Raw genomic sequence first — 24,413 nt, 5'->3', positions numbered from 1 at the left:
TGCAAACACAATTAGAGCAAGCAAGAGATCTGTTTTCCAAGTTTGAGGTAGCAAATTCTAGGGGGCACAGGGATGGAAGTTTGTCAACATTTGACTGTAACAGCTGTCAATGGTGACAGCAAGCAAGAGATACAAAATCATAAAACGCTGCTAAACAGTGGGGGAAAAAAATCAAACCTCAGCTGTCTAGAGACCAAACCTTATAAGAGCTAGAGTAAGGATATATGCTTGTCTCATACCTGTCTGCTAAATTTACTGTTTCCTAATAATCTTACTAAAGGATGAGCTTGAATGTTCAGTACAAAAACAAGAGTTTGACACATTCATCAGACTTCTCAGATTTCAACTTAAGTGGGAAATAGAGACTTTATCGTTTCTAAGTTTCGGAGCTCCTTTTCATTTGTTCTCTAGAGAAGGAAGGCAGGAAGAAAAATAGGAAAGCGAATTTGAGAAAGTTTAGAAGTAGAATCCTATGCAGAAGACTCCTCCAGTATTAGGCATTCCGTTTACTTTCTGTTCTGTGCTAGGATCCCAGAAGCTAATTTAAAAGGGGAGGGAAGGTGCTAATGGGTATTCTAGAAAGTTCTGTTTTGTCCTATGTTATAAATATCTAAAAAATTGTAAAAATTAATATCAAGGAGGAAGAAGTAACACTTATTTAAAAGAAACCAAGAGCTGCTTTGAAATTCTGTTTTGAAGATTTTAATGAAGAAAAATCCTTTGAAGTTGTAGGTTTTTTTTTTTTTTTTTTCTGATTTACATTTTGAAAGACAGGCCTCTGGTTGACACTCTTCCCTTAGTGTGTATGTTTTTTAAATACCATTTTTTTAAATCTGCAATCATTTAATCTATTCTCTACATGATGTTTGCTACCATTTCTTATCTAGGTTGACATTCTAACAAGGATCCTGCATGGGCTTTCAGTGGTTCCTACATGACTCTTTGTGTTTGCATAGCTATGTCAGGGGTGTAATTTGCTAAGAGCTACTATAGCAAATGCAAGGAAAATGCAGGTATCTGACATTGACCTAAGTGTTGTGCTAGGAGGTCTTATCTGGTTGTCGTAAAGTTTTATTGCTTACCTGTGTTATAAGCTGCCTGGTATATTTTTGGTAATGAAGCAGGATATATAAATAAAGCAACTAAAATTGCTTTATGTAGCTTTGCCTAAAACCATAGGTCTTAGAGCCTGACACATTCTCAGGAAAAGCTGTCTGCTTTTGCAGGCAGGATATTTTCATTCCCATTTAAAATATAGAATAACAAAAGCACGGAGACTTTTTTAGAATTATGCCTGATCATACAACCAGCAAACCTATTGGAAAGAATTCCAGCCCAAGAGTCCTGGATTTTTCCTTGCACAGTAGTTTTTTTCATTACTTAATTTTGCCTGGTCCGATGATGCTTGCTCCAGAAAGACTGCCCACAATTCATTCGTCCACTCATTCAGTCAGTCAATAAACACATTTTGAGTACTATCCAATGGCCAGTAGGGACAACAGTGTTATAAAAATAGATATTTTCTACCGTGATGGTGACAATACTGCTTAGATGTGCTTATTAAACACTTAATGTATGGAGGGCAGGAGGGTGTCCACACTCAGCCCTTTATGTACATGAGTTTGTTTTTTCTTTTCTTCAGCCTCTAACAATTCAATAAAATGAACATAATGCTACATTTCTCTTGCTCTTGGGTTTCTCCCTATGGAGATTTGGCTACTTTGGTCTCTGTGGTCCTTTTGAACTCTAACATTCTGTGAGCTCAAGGAAAGGTCTAGATGGCAGGCGTCATGGTAGTGTTTCTCTCTGGTATGAGACAAGCATATATCCTTACTCTATGCATCAAAACATCAGACAATAAGAGATCTTTTAAGTGTACTGTGAAACCAAATAATATCCTCTCTGTCTAGAAGAATTACTAGCACCTTTCTGAGTTGAAAAGGAGGTAGTTTAGGTAATTATGCCTGTGATAGGTAGTGGTAATCTTAAGTTAGTTATTAGAGTTCTAAGTAGCTCCATCAATGTATTATAAGCTGCATTAAATACATTTTGGTTTCTTAGAATGTTCTTGTACCAAGGGGAACATAATGGCTATAATTAAATCACTGCTCTCTTCTGCCTTTTTGAACCCATATCTTGCCAGTTCTAAAACCCGTCCATTCATATCTTTTAGTAATAGTTGGGTGGAAGAAGGCTGTTCTTGTTCAGAAACTGAATTTCCAATACTTGTGGCACGCCTTCCCCTGCTGACCTACCGAAATGAAAGACGAGGAGCAATGATTACATCTCATTTTTTCCTCCTTGAGTAGCAGGATGAGCTGGGTCAGCAAGGCCAGTCCCTGCAGATGACTTTAAAATGCCTTTGTGATTTGATCTCCTTGCCTTCCCATCCATTTCTATAAGTGCCCATCACTGTCATCCTTTAGAACCTGACGAGATTTCAAGTTGAGAAGGATACAGATGAGCAAAAGTGCAGTGATGACTCCTGAGGGTCTTACTTATTAGATGGGTCAGGTAATGAACCAAGACTGGCTTGTAAGCTACAAGGTGGTTTCACCCATTTACACGAAGACAATTTCATGTATTATTTAACCCGTTCATATACACTGGTGTCTCTTTGCTGTCCAGCATGACTCAAGTGAAATAAATATAAGCTTACAAGTTAATGAGGTCTGACTTTTATTTTCAAAATAATCTGACAGTCACTTGGTTTCATCCTTTTGTTTGGATTCTAGCTTGCTTTCTCAGAACAGCTAGAGAATGTTTATGAAGTGTGCGTGTGGAGGGGGCGAGGGAAGGGAATAAAAATGCATTGCTTCAGGGCTGCACATCTGTTTTTAAAAACTCTGCAAGATCTGCCCATTAACCATTGTCACAACTCCTGGTGTTTCCTGCAATTGCATTCCAATCGGAGATGTTCGTACCAGCTCAAGATATTACAAGTAAACAGATTTAACTGCTATAAGTTAGTTTCCTATTCTCGTGCCTCACAGAATTCTTTTTTCTTCTCGAGCCGATAGCACGTGCATGTATGGTACACATAATGAGTCGTAACACATTTTCTTTCTTTTTCGAACAGATTGGCAGTATGGAGTTGCTCAGGCCTTCCCTCACACAGAGGAGGAGGTGGAAGTCGATTCACATGCGTACAGCCACAGGTGGAAAAGAAATTTGGACTTTCTCAAGGCGGTAGACACGAACCGAGCAAGCGTCGGCCAAGACTCTCCTGAGCCCAGAAGCTTCACAGACCTGCTGCTGGATGATGGGCAGGACAATAACACTCAAATCGAGGTAGATAAATAATCTGGGTAATTGAAATGGATTAATGAATATATTTCACGTAGGTGCCCAACTTTTATATATACACATAAGTTGTCTCTTCATCTCAATCTAGAACTTTTGGATTTCTTCTAAAGAACAATTTAATTCATTAATAAATATAATAGCTAAGCCACTTTACCCTCCATTAATTCATTTACAGACAAACATAGGCTTGGTGTGGTGATGACAGTGAGCAGTGAGGCAACAATAGTGTGCCTGCTCTCGAGGAATTCATTGTGTACGAACTTTTTTTTTTTTTTTTTTTTTAGATGGAGTCTCACTCTTGTCACACAGGCTGGAGTGCAGCGGCACAGTCTCAGCTCACTGCAACCTCTGCATCCTGGGTTCAAACAATTATTCTGCCTCAGCCTCCTGAGTAGCTGGGACTACAGGCACATGCCACCACGCTTGGCTATTTTTTGTATTTTTAGTAGAGATGGCATTTCACCATGTTGGCCAGGCTGGTCTGGAACTCCTGACCTTAAGTGATCCACCCACGAAGGCCTCCCAAAGTGCTGGGATTACAGGCATGAGCCACCTCACCTGACCCTATGTAAGAGCATCTAAGTATCATAAGCAAATCATCCCAGGGCCATGTGATATGTACAATAAAAGTATGCAGGCTGTAGTGTGGCATGAAGGAGAGTGTGATGAAACTGCTTGGGATTGAGAGTTGGGGTGTTGTCAAAGAGGCTTAGCCTAGAACTGGACATTTAGGTAGGGGCTTAACAGATTGAGAGGAGTTCACCTAATTGATGAACTGTTGATGGGAAGAGGGAGGGGCACGCTAGGCAGAGTAAATTTCCTCTGCAGTGTGGCTGAGGTGTAAAATGACATCTCCAGGACTGTCTCATAGGGTGACCACTGGTTCCAGCGGCTTGGGGCTGAGAGGTTTTCTGGACAGTAGGATGGCTTCCAGTGTTAAATATGGAACAGTTCTAGACAAACTGGGATGATTGGTCTCTCTGACTATGAGTTATTCTTTATTATGGTTGGAGCTATGAAGCAGAGGGAGGAGAATGGTCAGAGAAAAGTTTGTTAAGTACAGACATTTGCAGAGGGTGCATTTTAGGCAGATTTCAGTTTTGCTCAAAGGCCTCAAAGGTGGTGTTATTTCTTAAGTTTCTGTAGTCCTTAGAGCTGCAAATCATAAAATACGATCTTGTTTGTAAACTAGGTACAACAGAAACAAGCAAGTAAACTTGGGCAAAAAAGCAAAGACCACCCAAATGAGAACAAACAGAGGTGATTTATCCAGTTTGCTCGGGGACGGCTTCGGCTGCCATCACTTGTTTTCAGCAGAGATACAAAGACAGGCCGGGGAGTGGGAAGGTTTTTGGTGAAAAATAGAAGGTTCAGATGCACTCTGATCAGAGGCTGTTGGCATGGCAAACCTGGAAGTGGGCTAATTAGAAACAGCATGTTTGTTTGTTTGTTTTGAGACTGAGTTTCGTTCTATCACTCAGGCTGGAGTGCAGTGGCATGATCTCGGCTCACTGCAACCTCTGCCTCCCAGATTCAAGCCATTCTCCTGCCTCAGCCTCCTGAGTAGCTGGGATTACAGGTGTGTACCACCACACCCGGCTAATTTTTGTATTTTTAGTAGAGACGGGGTTTCACCATGTTGGCCACGTTGGTCTTGAACTCCTGACCTCAAGTGATCCACCTGCCTTGGCCTCCTAAAGTGCTTGGATTAAAGGCATGAGCCACCGCACCTGGCAAGAAACAGCATCTTATATTATTAGTTTGAGGAACATCTTTGGCTTTTGATGGTTGGTCCTGAGAGTGATGTGAAGACAAAGAAATAGAGAAGCTCTCAGTTACTAAGGAAGTCCTGACCTTTCCGGGCTGACTACTGCCAAGGCTGTGGTGTGGCTTCCTGAACTGGCTGCTGGAGAGGTTGCATCAGAGTTCTATAGTCACGTACGGTCTGCTCATTGCATGCTGGTACATTCTCTCTCAACCTGAAGTTTCAGTTCCTACTTTCTCTGAGCTGACAGGCTTATGATTTTTAAGAACCAGGCAGCATTCTTTTTACTGCACCACAATCCCTGAAATACTCATTATTTAAGAAAAAGAACTCAGCTTCCTGAAGCAGATACTACCTAGTCCTGCAAATAGTATCAAGGCATCATTTTGTTCCCTCACAGTGAGAGAAATCTTCAGAAGATCTGAAGTATAGGCTGTGGGAATTCAGTATATTTGAAAAATATAGCAATTTCTCAAACCCCGCTCCATGGCATTAGCTATTATGCGGCCATGGTGTTCGCAGGCTGCCCCAGCCAAGTCCCTTACCAGGCAACGGTCGATGTGTCAGGAGCAGAAGCCTTATGATATCTATAAGAGGCTATTCTGACTCCTGCAGAGTGGCCTGCTATTTTGGCAATGATGATGTTATAGCAACTTGGGGTAGGCAACATAATTCTTCCCTGAGCCACTCTTTAGCTGGGGTGCAGCATCAAGAAAGGAGAACTGAATAGAAGCAGAGGCGTTTACTCTCTGCCCAGAACTAGGACTCGATGGATATTGAAAGGGAACCACATATACCTATTTAGCTAAAAGCCCAGGCTTCACCACGATGAAATGCACAAAATCTGTACTCGTACCCCCTAAGTATGTAAAGATTTTTAAATTTCTTTAAAAAAGGAAAGAGGAGAACACAGATTCTAAGAACTCTGTGATCTCTCTTGTGGGGTGCTGAATTTTCTTAACACAGATTCTGAGAACTCCGTGATCTCTCTCGTGGAGTGCTGAATTTTCTTAATCATTTATAAAATAAGAAATCTCTTTAATTGGAGGTATATTAACACTCCTAAAAATACAATCCCAGTGGTTACTGTAGCTGTAATTTTGTGATTCAGCCAATTTTTCTACTTTTTACCTTAACAGAGGGAGACCACTAAGTGTCAGTAGTTTTGAATCAGTAAAAAGAGGGCAGAAGGATGGCCCCATGGACTGTTTGGTGGGTACTCACCCAGGGCTAAGATCGGCCAGGTACTGTGTGGATACTATCTTGTTTGGTCCACAGCAGCCTCGAAAGATTTGTGTCCCCATGTTTTCTGGGCAATTTCAATGATTTTTTTACATGAGGGCAATTTCAGATTTAGGTTTTAGTATTTTCCTAAGGTCTCCCATTAATGAGTATTGAAACCCAGCTGGTATTCAAATGCAAGCTTTGCCATGCTCACAAGGTTGATCCTTTAGGCTTGACGTTACTCTTTCTAGCCAAAGGAAAGACAAATGACACTTGAATTATGTAGTGATTTTGAACAGCAGCAGCCCCTGAGTATCCATATGAGGGTAATTGTGGGGCTTCAGTCTGGCTCATAAAAGACTTGTCTTGAAGCCAGAGTTGCATACTAAGAACACTGCTTTTATTTCAAGATTCATTTATTTTGATGGGGTTCTGGGGATCGACGGAAATTATTGGGATCTAAATCTCCTCAAGTAGCTCCTTGGCACTGCCACTAGTTTTGGAAACAAAAATCTACCTCTGAAAGTTTGGAAAGTGTACTAGGCCATTTTTGCCTTCCTTTAAAGAAATACTGAGACTGGGTAATTCATAAAGAGAAGAGGTTGATTTAGCTCACGGTTCTGTAGGCCGTACAGGAAGCATAGCTCCAGCATCTGCTTGGCTTCTGGTGTGGCCTCAGGAAGGTTTCAACCATGGCAGGAGGTGAAGCGGGAGCAGGCATGTCACAGGAAGAGAGCAGGAACAGGAGAGAGTGAGGGGCATGGTGTTGCACATTTTCAAACAACCAGATCTCTCCTCAACTCACTCATCACCAAGGGGATGGCACTAAGCCATTCATGAGGGATCTGCCCCCATGATTCAGACACCTCTACATTTCCAAATGAGATTTGGAAGGGACAAATGTACAAACCATATCAGAAAGTTTTACTTATCCTGGCTCTTGAAATGGTATTTGTGGGCCAGGCGCAGTGGCTCACACCTGTAATCCCAGCACTTTGGTAGGCCGAGGTGGGCGGATCACCTGAAGCCAGGAGTTTGAGATCAGCCTGGCCAACATGGTGAAACGTCGTCTCTACTAAAAATACAAAAATTAGCCAAGCGTGCTGGCAAGCGCCTGTAATCCCAGCTACTCAGGAGGCTGAGGATGAGAACTGCATGAGCCCGGGAGGTGGAGGTTGCAGTGAGCCGAGATTCCGCCACTGCACTCCAACCTGGGCGACAGAGTGAGACTCAGTCTAAGAAAAACAAAAAAAAGGTAAAAAAGGTGTTTGTGAACACGGTTGCATCTCTTTTGGGGAAAATAGTTTTGCCCCATTGTTAAACAGAACTAAGAAAGAAACCAAATGGTTATAAAGTGAATACTCTGTGCCTGGCATTTTTACAAGATCTTGCTTATCTTTTTGGTTTGTATTGCTAAATACAAACAATGAGCTAGAAAGACTCTGTGTGCTTTTTTCCTTTAGATGCATTCAAACTCAGTTTCAGGAATCAGAATTATTTTGTCTCGTAGCCCTGGCTGCAGTAGTGACTGCTAAAATTATGTGTATCACAGTGAGACAAAAAACACCCAGAATGGTATTCCCCAGATGTTCTCCTCATTTTTTTTTCATTGTCTCGACTTTATGTTCTACTTTCACTTAAATAAAACAACAACAACAACAAAAACCCCAAACCAAAACAAGACAATAGCATGTTTACTATTTTGACACAAAGGCTATTATTCTCTTCACTTGATGCTTGGTGACAATATTTTTTCTGACTCTTCACAAGAACAGATAATGGAAGGATTGTAAAACTTGGTATCCCAGTTAAAGAATTCTTCCAGTTAAGGTTTTGTTGTTGTTATTGTTTTCATTTTCTAATATTCTTCTCATGGACATATAAAATCTCTAGAAGCCAACTGTATATCCTGTTGAATAAGCGGGGACCCAACAGATGGCAAATTCCGCTATTGATCTGAATGTTGATTTCTGTGAGACCTTTCTTCTTGTATTTCCTTTGTTCATTCATACGGACATATTACCACTTAGCCAGGTGAGAAGTAGAGTACCTTCTGCTGATGTGTAGGTATTAAAAATGAGGTGTCGGGAAACAGTCACTGCATGCGCTACTTTGTATAATTATTTTGGGAATATAAAGGCTTACAGGGCTTTCAGGCAGGATTGGATTCCAGTCATGATTTGGCCTTTTTGGGGCAGCCTTCAGTGAGTTCCACAACCTCAGGGACACATGTGTAAATGAGCAGGGCAAGCGTCTTCCCCTGGAACCTGGCCACCTTCCCATTATCTGGCATGAAGCTCTCGTAGCAATGATAGCACCTCATAGGATGGAGAGTGCTTCAGCAGTGTTGGCTGAAATTACTGATGCTTCATAAAGCTCAGTTTCACCAGCCTATTGCTGTAGAATAGTGTTGGTCACTTACAGTTCTTCACTTTGTAGAAATCAGTCTCAAAGTCCTTTGTGACATGCTAGACCAAATATGTGGTTTTGCATGCTTATTCACATGCAATATTTGGAAGTGTCATATTCCCACTCTTGGGACATTGAAAGTGTTTATTAAAAGGACTGTACTGTGTGATTTTTGCCTTGATTTAAAAGCCACTGGATGACTGAAGAAGGGAGGTTTTAAAAATAGGGCTTATGGATCATATTAGTATAGTTTCATGATCAAAAGTGACTCAGAGATTGGGAGCTAGGCCAATGCCTCTGAAACTTTAACAAGCTTGCAAATCACCTGGGAATCTGGTTAAAATGCACATTCTGATTTCTTAGTTCTAGGCTGGAGCTGGTCTGATATTCTGTTTCTAATAAGGTCTCAGGTGATATAGTTGTGGGTAGGCAATAGGCCACATTTTGGGTTGCAAGGATTTAGCTATTAGTTTTGAGAGCAGAAATCTTAGATTAAATTTAGGTGCCTGCCAACAGTATGTTTCATGGAATTCTCATTCTGGTACCTAATTAAAAATTTCAGTTGTATCCAGCAACTGTTGTATTATTCATGTGCATTAAAGTTCATGTGTGAGGAAAGTACAGTCAAGAATGATCAATAAATATGTGTGATAGATTTAGCTAAAAAGTAGAGATAAACAGTTTTTCTCTTAAATCCATATCTAAAAACTCTCTTTGATCTTTAGCTATCACACGTACACTGCCAGTTGTGTTGGCATCTTATTTTTACAAATTGTACAATATGTTTCTTTAAAAATTTTACCAGTTGCTAATTGCTGTACACAAGGTCATTGTGTGGGCTCCAATAGCTGATTGCAGCCTTTAACTAGAAAATCTATTTGAGAGGAAATAAGTCACCAGCAAATACTTAATCTAAAAAAAGAATGTAGGCCAGGCGTGGTGGCTTACGCCTGTAATCCCGGCACTTTGGGAGGCCGAGGCAGGTGGATCACTTGAGGTCAGGAGTTCAAGACCAGCCTGGCTAACATAGTGAAACGCTGTCTCTACTAAAAGTACAAAATTAGCCAGGCATGGTGGTGCATGTTGTAGTCCCAGCTACTCGAGAGGCTGAGGCAGGAGAATTGCTTGAACCTGGGAGGCGGAGATTGCAGTGAGCCGAGATCGTGACACGACACTCCAGCCTGTGCAATGAAAGTGAAACTCCATCTCAAAAAAATAAAAATAAAAAATGTGATTGTGCTGATGATTATTTTATGAAGAAAAAGCAAATTTTGTAATGTTGATGTGGACAGAATCTCCATGTTATGTTTGTAGTATAGAGATGATGTGGTTTGGCTGTGTCCCCACCCAAATCTCTTTTTGAGTTGTATAGCTCCCATAATTCCCATGTGTTGTGGGAAAGACCCAGTGGGAAATCACTGAATCATAGAGGCAGGCTCTTCCCATACTGTTCTCATGATGGTGAACAAGTCTCTTGAGATCGGATGGTTTCATAAAGCAGAGTTTCCCTGCCTGTCGCCATGCAAGAAATGACTTTGCTCCTCCTTCACCTTCTGCCATGATTGTCAGGCCTCTCCAGCCATGTGGAACTGTGAGTCCATTGAACCTCTTTTTCTTTATAAATTACCCAGCCTCGGGTATGTCTTTATCAGCAGCTTGAGAACGAACCAATACAAGGGAGTACGTTGGATTATCCTTAGATGTGGAAAATCTTACTCCTCGTCTATATTTTAAGCCTAAGGAAGCTCACTCAATTTCAGAGGTCTGACAGTATAATAATGAATACAACTATAAAGGAGTAGTAAGACATCATCCCATTTCACAGAAATAGAGTGATAAAATTTTGCAGAATGCTGCTATGCTGGTTCTGTCCTTACACTACTATTGTGCTCAGTGAATTCTTGGAATAAAACACTTATGTACACGAAGAATGTGATAGTGTAGATTTTTGACATTTTTCAAAAGAAAGTATCCTTTGGCATTGAACAGTCCTTTCACTATATTTATTACAAATGTGAAAATCTGATGGAGTTTTTGTGTGTGAAATATTTCCTTTTGGGGGGATCTTAAACTGGTAGATGTTTAACATGTGGCGGCAACATCAGAAAATTGTGCAAAGGGAAGGCAAAGATTAATCCTGAAGAAGTGCACATCTTGGACATCAAAGTGAATTGAAATCTTCCAAATGCTTGTAGGTGTCAGGTTGGCTTCCACAGAAGATGAGGATGAAAGCATGTGAAAGCATGCAATTGAAAAGGAGAAATATCTCATAGGTTCATGAACAGGCAGAAGGAGCCCTTTGTTCTGTAGAGAGGCAGGATTAATGCAGTGATGAGGTGTCATCTGAACCAAGTCACGAAGAAAGTGTTGGAAGATAGCCAGGTGTCAAGGTCATACTAGATAACGTGTTTTACACAGATAACCAGGAGCAAGATTTTAAACTTCATTGTGTATGACACTAACTAAGATGTTTAGAATTTATCAGAAAGGTACTTGGAAACTGCTATACAATATTAAATATGGAAAGGCAAGTTTGCATTGATGCTCCTACCTGATTGCTATGGGAACTGAATCAGAAATCCCAAATCTAGGAGTGAAAAGATGAGTTAAATTTAGATTAGAATTGTTGTGGTGTGACATGAGATAGTGGTTAGGGGAAGGGCTATGGATGAGCAAATGAATTTCAGAAATATTTAGATTTCTACTCATTCATTTAAATTGATCAATATTGGTGAAATTTTGCCCGACCTTCTGTTCCTTGCTTGATTCTGAAGGTTAATTGTAGGTCTCTGCCATTGCCTTTCCGGGCAGAGTGGCCTGATGCTACCTTGACAGCCCCTATCTAATGTGGGTTGAGAACTAGCCTTGTTTCTTCCACTCTGTGTTGCCAAAGGTTGTGTGTTAACTCACAGCAAAATCTATTTCAGTCTTTTCTGTTTGGGTTATTTGCAAAAACACATGGATTTTAAACTTCTGATTTTCTCCCGTTCATTTTCTTTTAGCATATTGATGAGAACTTTACTTTGCAAAGAAGAAAGTGTACCGAAAATAGTAAATCAGACAGAAGTGATATCTGCAATTATTGCTCACCCTCTAAAAAGATAATGAGGATTAAAATAGAGTATCATATATCTTGCTCAATTATAGATTATTCTTAGCTTGACATGTCTGCTCTTTATTGAAATAAAAATGGAAAAAGATCCATAACTGTCCTTCAAAGAGTTCCATGAAGAATAACTGAATTTTCTCTTTGATGCTTCACTGTTAGCTAATTGAGTTTACTTATAGCCATGGCATGAAAATAGTCTTTAGAATGATACATGCAGGTTGTAAAATTATTAACTGCATTAGTCATATAATTTATTTTCAGAACAAAAATTATGTTTCAGGGTGAATAATATTCTTGCATTCTCCATGTTCAAAGAGAAATGTCATATTTAATCTCCCCATTCCCTAAGGGATCCTAAGATTAATTATATGATCATCACATCAAGTTCTTTCTACTTTAATTCCATAGCCATCCATGAGGACTTTAATATATCCTTACTCTGCATTAAATAGTGACAGTGATAGGTGAATTCGAATATAGAGAATGCCAGGTAACAATTAATCAGCTGACTTTCTATTTTATCATTTTGCAAACATATTTCTCTTCTTTGCCTATACTAATTTCCAAGAGGACATATCAAATATACTCAGATGAAAATTATTATTTTCAATATGAAAATTATAGTTCAGCCCAATGTCATAGGTCTAAATATTTGTCTAGTTGATTTTTAAAAATCATGTTAAAATTAGTTGTTTTGGTAGTTCAGAATATGTCCATTCTTTATATGTTGAACGAAGGGCTCAGGATGAAGGAGCAAGTGGCCATTGAGTATGGGCTGGAACTCAGGAGCAGGGAGGTCAGAAGATGCAGGAGGCCTCCGTTCTCCTGGTGGCTCATGGAGAGGTGTGCTGGGGCCAGAGTGCAGCTGGATGCACCCACAGAGGGACGGTACTCCTGGGAGGGATTTCTTTGCTCTCCCAAGCCTGGGAGGGGGATTGTACAGGGAAATTCACATTTGAGGATCCCACACCATATGGTCCAGGCTTAACTGCCAGCAGTTTAGCAAAGTATGAAAAATGTCATCCACCAGCGCCTAGATTGGGGTTACCAGGTCTCAAGGAATATTGAATTCAGCTCAGCTCGTGTCCCTGTGGGGACCATAACTCATCTTCTCAGCTGTCTGTTTTCCTGGCAATAAGGAGAGAGCTTCTGGGATCATTCACTGGGCAATCCCATTCCATATCAGTGGATTAGACCTTAAAGACTATGTTTTCTTCCTGTGATTTTCAGAATCACAAATGGAATAATGAATTGATTATAGCTCAAAGACTAAGTAAATCTGACTTGGCACAGACAAGCTGATAGCATTATTTTTATTACTGCATCTGGGGGAACATCAGAGCCACTACTTATTTCCATGAAGATCTGTAGTATGATGAATCCACTCTGTCTGTGAACTTATGTAATCTTTACAAGGACTAATGCCAGTTGGGTACACGAATCACAGTGAATCTTTGCCATTTATTTTACCATACAAATTAATGTGTACTCAATGATTTAGCACCAATTCACTGAAAACATAAAAGATGACAGTGTCTGATAAACAGTGATGTTCTGTAATTGTATGTGGCAACGAGGATTTTCTATGAACCTTCCCCAAAAATGTCTCGTGTCTTTGTCAAATATTGTGACTTAGATGGAAACACTATTAGGTCGACACATCGATAGGCCATTACAAATAGAGGAGGCATTTAATTTTTTCTCTGTTTATCTAAACATATGTATGAAAAGTTGTGTTTCTAGTTTTAAGCAATGATGTATAATACACTCTGCTAAATATTCAGAGAGTTATACTTCACCTTGTATTTCTGAAGCAGATCTAAGATAGATAAGGGGATAAGGGTCTCTCTCTCTCTCTCTCTCTTTTTTTAGATAGAGTCTTGCTGTGTTGCCCAGGCTGGAGTGCAGTGGCGCGATCTTGGCTTACTGCAACCTCCACCTCCCAGGTTCAAGCGATTCTCCTGCTTCAGCCTCCTGAGGAGCTGGGATTACTGTGCTACCACCACACCCAGCTTTTTTTTTTTTTTTTTTTTTTTTTTGTATTTTCAGTAGAGATGGGGTTTTGCCATGTTGGCCAGGCTGGTCTCATACTCCTGACCTCAGGTGATCCATCCACCTCAGCCTCCCAAAGTGCTGGGATTACAAGTGTCAGCCACCACATCTGGCCTGATAAGAGTCTCTTTATAAAAATATTTGCGTGTCTAATCCATACATTGCTTTTGTGTTTGTGATAGAAATATTTGCTAATGTGTCACTCTATGCTCTGTTAAAGAAGGCATCAAGTACTCAAATGTTCAAGAAAAGATGGTAACACTTAGAATGAAAAGAGACTGCCTTAGTTTTCTTTTTGTGTTTCCCTGAAAGAAAACACTTCTGTTCATGCCCGAGCAATGCATAGATGTCTGAATCTGTCTAGAAACAAAAGCACTGAACTTGGCAGCCTTTGGGAACAGTTGTTTTGAGTTATTTTCTGTATGTTATTTCAAGCTTTAGCTCTGAAATTGAAGTAATAGTTTGGAATCCATTGCACTGAATTGAATGAATGCAATAAACAATTATGGCTGGAACTACTTCACTTTTACAAGTAATTTCTAACTCTTTTGTAAACTTTATATATTTATGCAGTCTCTAGCTTAAAGAGCAAAGCTATATAAATCACTAATATTCACCTTTTAGATAATATCTACAGATCTGTCCCTATCAATCTGTTCATCTATCTACCTACATACCTACCTATCTATTTACCTGCCTACCTAGCATCTGTGTCTTTTATTGTGAATTCACAGTGCGGTTCCTATTTGTGCCTAAAACAATTTGAAAGAAAAACTTACAAAGCAAACTTTAATTAATATTGTTTAAATTTTTTAAATTCACATATTATATCACCTCTTATTAAGGAAGTCTTTTAGGTACTTCCAAAACTGAAGATGTTTTATTTCATGACAGGATTTTTTACCTAAAAATAATGCTGCCTGATCTTTTGTGGTTTAATGAAAATTTTTATAATTTTCAAAGATGAATGCATTGATTTGGATTTTCAGATTTTTTCCTAAGAATATTTAGGTTATAATATTCTTCCTTTTTATAAGATTATAGTGCTTTGCACAGTGTTCATTATTTGAATGGAAATCTTTACTTGTTCTGTCATTTAAAACTACTATAGAGTAAAAGCTAATTTAAAATTCTATGCTCTGAAAATGTTTACAAGGTATCTCACCAAACCTTCCCAAAGAGCTGAAAACAATTCATTTGTCCATTGTAAAGAGGATTATAGAATTATCTGTTATCTTAAAAACCAGGTATAAATGATCATCTTCTTTTTCTTTAACATATTTTAATAAAAAATGACTTATCTTCCTCTGTCCACTGAGTAATCAGATACTGCTTTATTTCTTTTACAAGTAAATGAAGTTAATCTTCATCAGAATAGAAGAGTGTCACATTCAAATGGGAGAAATGTAGTTAAATAAGGCTTTGTAAGGAAACAACTATGAATAAATATAGAAATGTGCTAGAACAAAATTATAAGTATTCATTAGAAATTTTTCTCATGTTACCAATTGTACCAGATGACAGTAAAATTATCTCCTAAAGGCAAACACACTTTCTAGAGAAATCTTTTACATTCACTATTCCTCACAACTCTAAGGAAAGTAATGTTTTCTATCATGTGCCTTAGGAAGTAAAATGATTTGGTACATTCAGAAGTCTTCCTTCCTTCCCTCCCTCCCTCCCTTGTTTCCTTCCTTCCTTCCTTCCCTCCTTTCCTCCTCTCTCCCTCTCTCTCTCCTTCATTCCTTTTTTCTTTCCTTCCTTCCGCCCACTTTCCTTCCTTCCTTCTCCCCACCTACCTCCTTCCTTCCTTCCTTCCTTCTTTCCTTCCTTCCTTTCTCTGTCTCTCTTTCTTTCTTTCTCTCTTTCTCTCTTTCTGTCATCAACCCATCCAAGGTAAATCTGTTTATTTCAGGAGAACTTCTTGAAGCAGCTATAGCTCAGTTACTTATTGGTCCATAAGTAACTAAAATGGAAATTAAAATTACTTTTGCCATGAGAGTCAAAATGTTATTTTGCTCCCTTGAATAAGTTTGTTATGGTTTGAGCAGATTTAGAATGTATTTAATAGGCTTTGTTCAGATAGTTTTATTGCTGAACAATAATTATAACAGCCATTTCAAGGATTTTAAAAAATTTTGCCTTGTCCATGTGTATCTCTTACCTTGTTAGTAAAGACAGAATGTGATATATTCTGCACAAAATCAAAGTCATTTTCATAAAAGGACAAAAGAAAAAAAAAACTCTGTTTTTATCTTTTCCTTAAGGACAATGTTGAAACATTTCAAAGGGAACTTTTTTTTTCAGTTAGTGATCACTGGTGAATGCAAATTACAGTAAATGGTAAATGGCTGTCTCACTGTTCCTCCTGATTTTCTATTGACTTTTTAGATGTCGGTCAGAAAGAATAGAGGAAGAGAAAATTATTTCCAACTTTGAAGCAGTCCATGAAATAAAGCCAGGAGTGAGTTGACAGCAGGGAATCAGAATCTGGGACAAATATTAATTTTCTCACTTTACTCCATTTTATTCCAACAGAGCTTTCCCCCAGTCATCCTCTCTCTGCTCAATGGCTACCTTATCAATGTATCATTGTCTTCCTTTGGGCTGCAGTTGCAAAATTAGGAACTCAAGAACTTGACATTGTCAGCAGTGCTTTTAAAAATCCTTATGTCTAGGCAAGGTTGGAATATACTGAAATGTTTCTTTTTTCAAAGAGTCTAAAGAGAAATTTGGTAATTTGTATGTGTGTGCATGTGTCTGTGTGTTTGTGTGTGAATTTGTGTATGTTTGTACGTGTATGTATGTGCATACTCAACGTGTGTGCATTATTTCAAAGGATTTTAATTAAAAATGACTTTTGTGGGAGAAATTAATGGTGGCTTGGATAGCCCTTGTACATGATACTTATTGTCCTCTTCAATTAGATGTTATTTCACTGAGCATTACAATCAATATAAACTACACAGGTGCATGGAAGCCTGGCCAAGACTCCATTTGCTCCACTGAATTCCTTAAACTTTATATGCTCTCTAGTTTGTGGCTCTGGAAGACAAGGAAGAGAGATAATGAAAAGAGACCAAGTATAATCGATTAAAAAAAAACCAGAGATCAGAAATTATGAAAAGGTAGAGAGAGGATACGATGGTGAACCCAACATTCTGGGCACCATGAATGGCAATCTCCAATCCTCTCATCCTCATTGGCCTCCTTCCAATACAAGCACATAAATCCCCATGAGCCTTGTCCACTTTGGTTTGTTCCAACCATTGTGTTCACTCTGCTTTCTTATTGGCAAATTTGCCCTCTCAACCAAGTATTTCTTTTTACTAAGAACTCATATACTAGTAACGACTTCTGTAGTCTGAAACCATTCCCCATGTCACCATTACGGCAAAGCCATCACGAGTATAAAGTACATTCTCTTCTGAAATAAGTGAAAGGGCCTCTCTATTTAAATCAAGGTTTGGCAAATGAAACTCTCTGGATGCCGCTCCAAACCAAGAAGCCATGAAATGACTGGACTGTTTCAAAAGACCAAGTCTGGGGAAAATGTAACTCAGATTGGAATCTCCTTGAGAAAAGAAACAACACTGGGTACTTTGCTCATGTTCATAAAGCATCCATTGATTTGAAGCTACTTGTATGGATATAGGGAAAGTAGTGTTTAACTGAGGGTTAGATATAAAACCAAAAAGGATAGAGAGACTACTTCCTTTCTGACCAAGAAAACCAAGACCCATTTGTGGTTTGGACTGGAAGTAAAATGGAATCCATGTGACAAGAAGTAGAACTAGGTTGCTAACAAAAGCCAGACATTTTTACTTGACCATTTCCACACTAAAATGAATAGTGAAGTAGAATATGTGATTATAGCTTTGCCACTGGGATTCTTTGTCTAGCAGTAGATTTGTTTTCACACTCAAATTATCTGAGTACCATTTTCTTCTGCAAAAGAATACATTGATGAAAAACAGAGGAAAGTAAGGTAGTTACAGAGGAACTGAGAAAGTGTTTACCTGGTAGCCCTGGTGTCAAAATCTGTCTACTCTCAGGCACAGGACAGTGCATAGTACCTTCTGGAAACCACCCTTGTCTACTATAGTCCTCGTTAACCTATCCTGATCAAAGCTCAAGCTACCTGCACATATTTTCTTCTTCCTCCTTCTCCTGTGTCTTGGATGAGTTACAGACTTGAGGCTGTCCACATACAAAATGAGAGTCAGAGGAAGCAGTGCTTATATTAGCAGCCTCACTCCTTGCAGAATACTGGAACACAGCAAAGTGAAACCACCAGCAGTTTCCAAAGACAATGAGGGGGCTTACAGGGAAAGCATCTTCCTGGCTTTAGCGCGCTGCAGCTTCTGTTCCACATTGGTCATTTTGCTTCCGAGGTGGCTGTTTTTACCTACTTTGCTGATTTCCTCTCTAATTTCTCTCCTAGGCAATCACAAATTGAAATGCTGCAAAGCACACGTGCCTGGAGAAAGAGAGAGGCAGAGAGAGATAAATAGAGAGAGAGAACAGAGAAACACCTTACTGATTCCCATCGGTGTCAGTGATGACAGACAACCTGAAGCCGCTGCCGTGAATCTTAAACTGCACTCCCTGAGTGCTGATTGGGCTTCATCAGTAGGGAGCAGGCATCACAGTGCTTCTAGAGGGGCAGGGGCCACTGGGCAGCTAGGTAGAAGAAAGGGAACAAGGCTGATCAAAACATGGGACCCTTCCAGGGTTATGCACCCATTTTGCTCCTTGTAGACTCATTCATGCCCCCCTCAGGTTCCTTTCATGTGGTAATCCATCTCTTAACCTCCTCAGAGTATCAAGAAATACCTGTTTCCAAGTTCCCCTGAGATGCGATCAATCTGAAATTTCTCTTTCCATCTTCCTGAAGTATTATGTATCTGCCTAGTTCTCACATGAAGAAATCGAATTCCAGTTTTAAAAAGGGCTCTATTAACCACTATTTTAGATTGATTACTCCCTTTGCCCTCACATAGACTTCCTCCGAACAGAATTCATTCGAACAAATAGTAGAGGAGGTTTCCACTTCCTCAATGACTAGCACATACCAAATTTGTTTTCCTGAGTTCATGAAAGTTAACTTGACTAGATTTCTAAGGATTTCAAACTCTTCAGTTCCATATTTCTTTTTCATTCTCATATTTAAAGATGATCACTGCACTTAGATTTGATGAGCAAATTCAAGTGGCCTTGGAGTCATGCGGGTAAATAGTTCCGGTGTTAAAAGAAGGAGAAGGACAGAAGACCATGTAGCATGAGTTATCTTAAGAGATTTTCTCTCTGGATGCAAGAAAACAGTGGGGCGTGGGGACCATCTCTCCAAAGGGCCCCCAGTTGCTATTGCTAGTGTACACCATGCAAATGACTTATCACCTTCCTGATGTAATCTTACTAGGCTGTCTCTCCAGAAAACCTTTTATTCCAGATTCCAGGAGACACTTCACTGCTCTCTACCTGTTTTCCCCATACTATGTTGAGTTGAAATCAGTAAGATATATGATTCTTGGTTATATATGCCAGACTTCTTCTCTACTATTCTCCTGTACTTATTTTATGTAAGCACTATACAGATGAAATACTTCCTTTTGCTTCTATTAAAAATAAATCTTTAAAAATAAGAAATGGAAGATAGTTTTAGAGCTCTCATCTCCACTAGTGATTTTGAAGAGCGTTTCCAAGATCATGTTCATATTTCTCTGAAATATTAGTTTTTGAAATTGCAGTCACAGGAAATTTACTGCTTGCTCATAATTGGTTTACTACTCCAAGTTTTCAAAAGTATTTAAACATATGGAGAAAAAAGCTCACATCTACTATTAATTGCATGTAAATATTGTCATTTAAACAGTGACATTTCTTCATGTAATCATTTTTTTCTTCTTTTTTTAATACTGAAACATTTTAGACTTGCCAGCAAGACTTTAGAAAGTCAACATGATTTGAAACATTGGCAAAAGATTCAATTTTTAATAAGACAGGAGCTGTTCTATGGTGATTACTAGTTTACTAAAAATAAACAAATGGGGTTAAATTGTAGGATCTTATGAACACCACATATGTGGATTGAGTATATATAAGATCGCTATAACTATTTCTAAATTGTCTGTAGATTTGAAGGGGAAAAAAAGAGAATGATACTCAGCTAAATAAAAAGGAATGAAACTTGGCTGGACATGGGGCCTTATGCCTGTGATCCCAGCACTTTGGGAGGCCAAGGCGAGAGGATCCTTTTAGCCCAGGAGTTCAAGACCAGCCAGGATAACACAGAGAGACAACATATCAATTTAAGAAAAAAAATTTTAAATAATGAAGCTCAACCAAATAAAAAAGAATGAAAACCAAATAGCTGACTGTTTTAGGGGCAAACTTTGACTCCAATAACTGGTAGAATTTCTTCTCATGATTACAGCAATTTCTACAGATATAGCTAGCTGATATCTTACACAAGACACTGGTTTTTGAGGTGTGATGAAGAAACTCGGTCCAGTGTAGACTGAGAAATTACAGGCAAGGCCAGGGTCAGGACCCACATCTTCCATTTGTAGCTACTGATTTTAGAAGACCCTTTTCCCTGCACCCCCACATTGCACCTTTTCTGCTGGTTCCTGGTAATTGAGGCCTGGTGCTATGAACTGAATTTTATCCACTTAAATTCATGTGTTGAAGCCCTAGCCCCCACTGTGACTGTATATACAGATAGGGATTTTAGGAGGCAATTAAGGTTAATGAGGTCATAAGGATGGAGTCCTAATCTGATAGGATTGGTGGGCTTATAAAAAGAGAGAGAAAAAGACATCCCTTTCCATTCACACGCATTGAGGAAAGGCCATGTGAGGACACAGTGAGAAAGTGGCCGTCTGAAGACTAGGAAGAGAGTCCTCACAAGAACCTGATTATGTTGGCACCTTGACACTGAACTTCCAACCTCTAAAAATTGTGAGACAATGAATTTATGTTGGTTAAGTCATCTAGTCGATGGTATTTTGCTATGTATGGCCACTAAGCTGCCATGGCAGCACAGGCATATTGAGACTATATATGTGGAAAAATGTTCTATTACACAACATTTTTCCAAAAGGGATCCTCATGAAACTTCCATCCGTTGAAGACCTAACCTGCCAATCTGATCTTAGCTATGAGTGTAGGGTACTTTTTAAAAAAGAAAACAAAAATCTCTTTTCTTTTCTTTCTTTTTTTACTTTTTCTTTTTTCTTTTGAGGCAGGGCTTGCTCTGTCTGCCCAGTGCAATCAGAGCTCACTAGAGCCTTGAATTTCTGGGCTCAGGTGATCCTCCTGCCTTAGCCTCCTGAAAAGGTGGTACTATAAGCACATGGCACCACACCCAGCTATTTTCTTTTCTTTTTTTTTTTTTAGAGAGAACGTCTTGCTACATTACCCAGGCTGGTCTTGAACTCCCAGCCTCAAACAATCCCCCTGCCTCAGCCACCCAAAGCACCTTTTTATTAAAAGAGAATACAACTCCTCTTGAATCCTGTGACTGGCTGCATGGCTGGCCAACAATACCAGACTCCTAGTACATCTTCACTCCCAGTTCCTCATGGTCCATTTCTCAGTGAACTCATGATCATTTATCTCCTAGAGGAAAGAAGCCACTTTAATTTTCCAGACTATACAGTTTCTCTTTCTTCATTCATATGGACTCCCTCTGGTTACAGTGCTGGAGAGATTTCGTAACCACCTGTATATATGTATCTCTGTTCATGAGATAGATATATGTATATAAATGTATTCATATATATATGTGTATCTCTGTTCGTCATCTATTATTTGTAAACACTATCCCCTAATGTTCTTAAAGTTTTAGGCTATTTTTGAAACTGATTTGGGTAGCTAAATCCTTTACATCTCTAACATAGTTTGCATATATCAACAGAACTACTCACAATTGCATATATTATTCAATAAACATTAATGCCTGATGAGAAAATTGAACATCAATTAGCAGTCCTTTTTTTCCTCATACCCAAGACAATCCTATTTAGAATGAGATATTGCATAAGATAAATAGTGTCCTAAGAGTTCCGACCCAAATAACAGAGGACAAGCCAGAAATAAGATCTAGAAAGGAAAGGTAAAGGAGAAGACAAAAAGTAATCTGAGGCTTTTTGGAAAATTCAGACTAATTTCCTGTTATTTCCTGTCTGAATAGCAAGCTATTGGTCACAGTTTACTTCCAGAACTATTTTTAAACATCACTAAACAGTATAGTATACAGTTAAGCATAGTTACGATGATGTCAGATATTATAAAATACATTTTTTATCCATACGTAGGAAACATTTGCACATTCTCAAAAGCCTTTGCTCAAAATCTTCTTATGGTAATTTTATCCTGTTTGTTTGTTTGTTTTTGGTTTTGTTTTGTTTTAGCATATAGTTACCTCCGTTTTATTTTTATTTTTATTTTTTAATTTTATTTTAAGTTCTGGGTTACATGTGCAGAACGTGCAGGTTTGTTACTTAGGTGTATACATGCCACGGTGGTTTGCTGCACCTGTCAATCTGTCATCTAGGTTTTCAGCCCCGCATGCATTAGGTATTTGTCCTAATGCTTCCCCTCCCCTTGGCAGGCCCTGGTGTAATTTTGTCCTGTTTTAAGTGAGAAAATTCTGTTTTAGACATCTTAATTGATTAAATTGTTTTACAATTCTTAGCCAAATTTTTCATCCACATATTATTCACATATTAATCCTCATCCTGACCTCTGTACCCAATAAGGCCACCCCCTCTTGTCTTTCTGTGGTCTCTTCCCCATTCATTTCTCAAATGACACAAACCTCACTCATGCTGATCTTTCTCCTCCAGTCACATTTTATTTTGTAGACATCTGCTTAAAATGTTGAACTTACAATTGTACTGAGCAAGAATGTATCACGGAACTGTATTTAGCAGCAGACTAGCAATGATGCCTCATTTACTCTCGGATTCTCCTCTATACATCTATTTATCAACTGTCATCTAGAAATTCAGAGTGCACTTTTTTACACGTTAAAGCAATAAGGTTCTTAGATTGTGTTAATCTATTTATTCATTCAACAACTCTTTCATGAGTGCTAGTTGCCAGTATTTTTTAGTAAATGAAGCAGATACAAATGGAGTCTTCTTGGAACTTACAGTCTAGTGGGGTTGTATAGAAATAAAGTAAATAAATCTATAATTATAAATATGAAGAAAGAAAATGAGTGCAGAGACATGGGTTATTAGTTGAGGGTGAGAAAGGCCTTCTAAGATAGTATGGTTGAGAAGACTTGTCAGAAAGGCTGAGGTCAGAGCCCAGAGGTCCTTGAAAGCCACACGAGGGAATTTGCATTTCTTTGGAACCTGATGTATTCTGTGGCCATTATTTGTATCATGGGTAGCTTGATCCTCAGAGCACCTCGCAGGCTGCTTTCTAGAATAAGGATTAGAAGACTAGAAACGTGTGAACAAACTCCCTCCTCTACACACTTCGACACATTCACTGTGGGTCCTTTTGCTTGCACGATAGCCTCCCCGCCTCCTATAGGTAACCAGAATGAGCTTAGGAGTTCTTGAAGGCCCTGTACCAAAGCAAAGAAATGTGATGCACATGCAAATAATCATTTGCTATGTTCATCATTATTGTTATTGGGATGAGGGAGTTGTGAATTTGAAGATGAAAATCTTGCAAATTTCCTAGAGTTTTTGTGAATAAAATATGTTAATACTTGGCAGAGTATGAGAAATACTCTGGACCTTAGCTCTGCAATTTAATGACCAATACCTTGGATTATTTAAATATGTTCTTCTCTACCTCCAAAGGGGAGACAAATTAAACCATGTGGCAGTGGCCTCTGGAGCTTGGATATTATTATAACCCTCCCCCCCAAAAAAAAGGCTCTTAATGTTTTTTGGAAAAGTAATGGCATTTAAATATATATATGTATATATATATAATATTTTAAATATATATGTTTATATATATTATCTGCAATACAATGTTTATATATATAGTATCTACAATTCATATTGTTTCAGAAAAAGAAAGCATTAAAAAGAAAACATGATAGAATTAATGATCGATAAATAACTACATATGTCTTACTAAATTATCCTCATTTATTCACATTTTACTCTTTGGGAACTACCGCTTTACAAATTCTTTATTGTAAATCTAAAACATTTCTCGATGTCATAATTACCTTATAAGTACCTGCTGTGGTTTGAATGTGTCCTCCAAAAAGCATGTGTTTGAAACTTGACCTATAGGAAACAATGTTGGGAGGTGGGGCCTGATAAGAGGTAATTAGGCCATGAAGGTTCTGCCTCATGAATGGATTAATGCTGTTTTTGATGGGGGGGTTTCTGATAAAAGGAGGAGTTCGGCTCCCTTCTCTTGCTCTCTCTTGCCCTCTCTTTGCCCTTCTTCCATGGATGAACACAGCAAGAATGCCCTAATCAAATGCTGCCCCTTCTATCTTGGACTTCCCAGCATCTAGAATCATGAGCCAATACGCTTCTGTTCATTATAAATTACCCAGTC

At 38.8% G+C, this 24,413-nt stretch overlaps 1 protein-coding gene across 1 annotated transcript in view; it reads left to right on the top strand.

Annotated features, from left to right (window-relative positions):
- The window catches only part of PLXDC2 (plexin domain containing 2), a 458,249-nt gene that overhangs the window by 176,768 nt on the left and 257,068 nt on the right, over positions 1-24,413 (top strand). The window contains exon 2 of the mRNA XM_003257698.2: positions 3,080-3,291. Within this exon, the coding sequence (XP_003257746.1) occupies positions 3,080-3,291 (212 nt within the window). The remainder of the gene's footprint in view (positions 1-3,079; positions 3,292-24,413) is intronic.

The sequence above is a fragment of the Nomascus leucogenys genome, chromosome 9 (genome assembly GCF_006542625.1).
Source record: "Nomascus leucogenys isolate Asia chromosome 9, Asia_NLE_v1, whole genome shotgun sequence".
NCBI classification, from domain to species: domain Eukaryota; kingdom Metazoa; phylum Chordata; class Mammalia; order Primates; family Hylobatidae; genus Nomascus; species Nomascus leucogenys.
The sequence above is the reverse complement of the archived record's forward strand: the minus strand, read 5'-3'. Positions and strand labels throughout refer to the sequence as shown.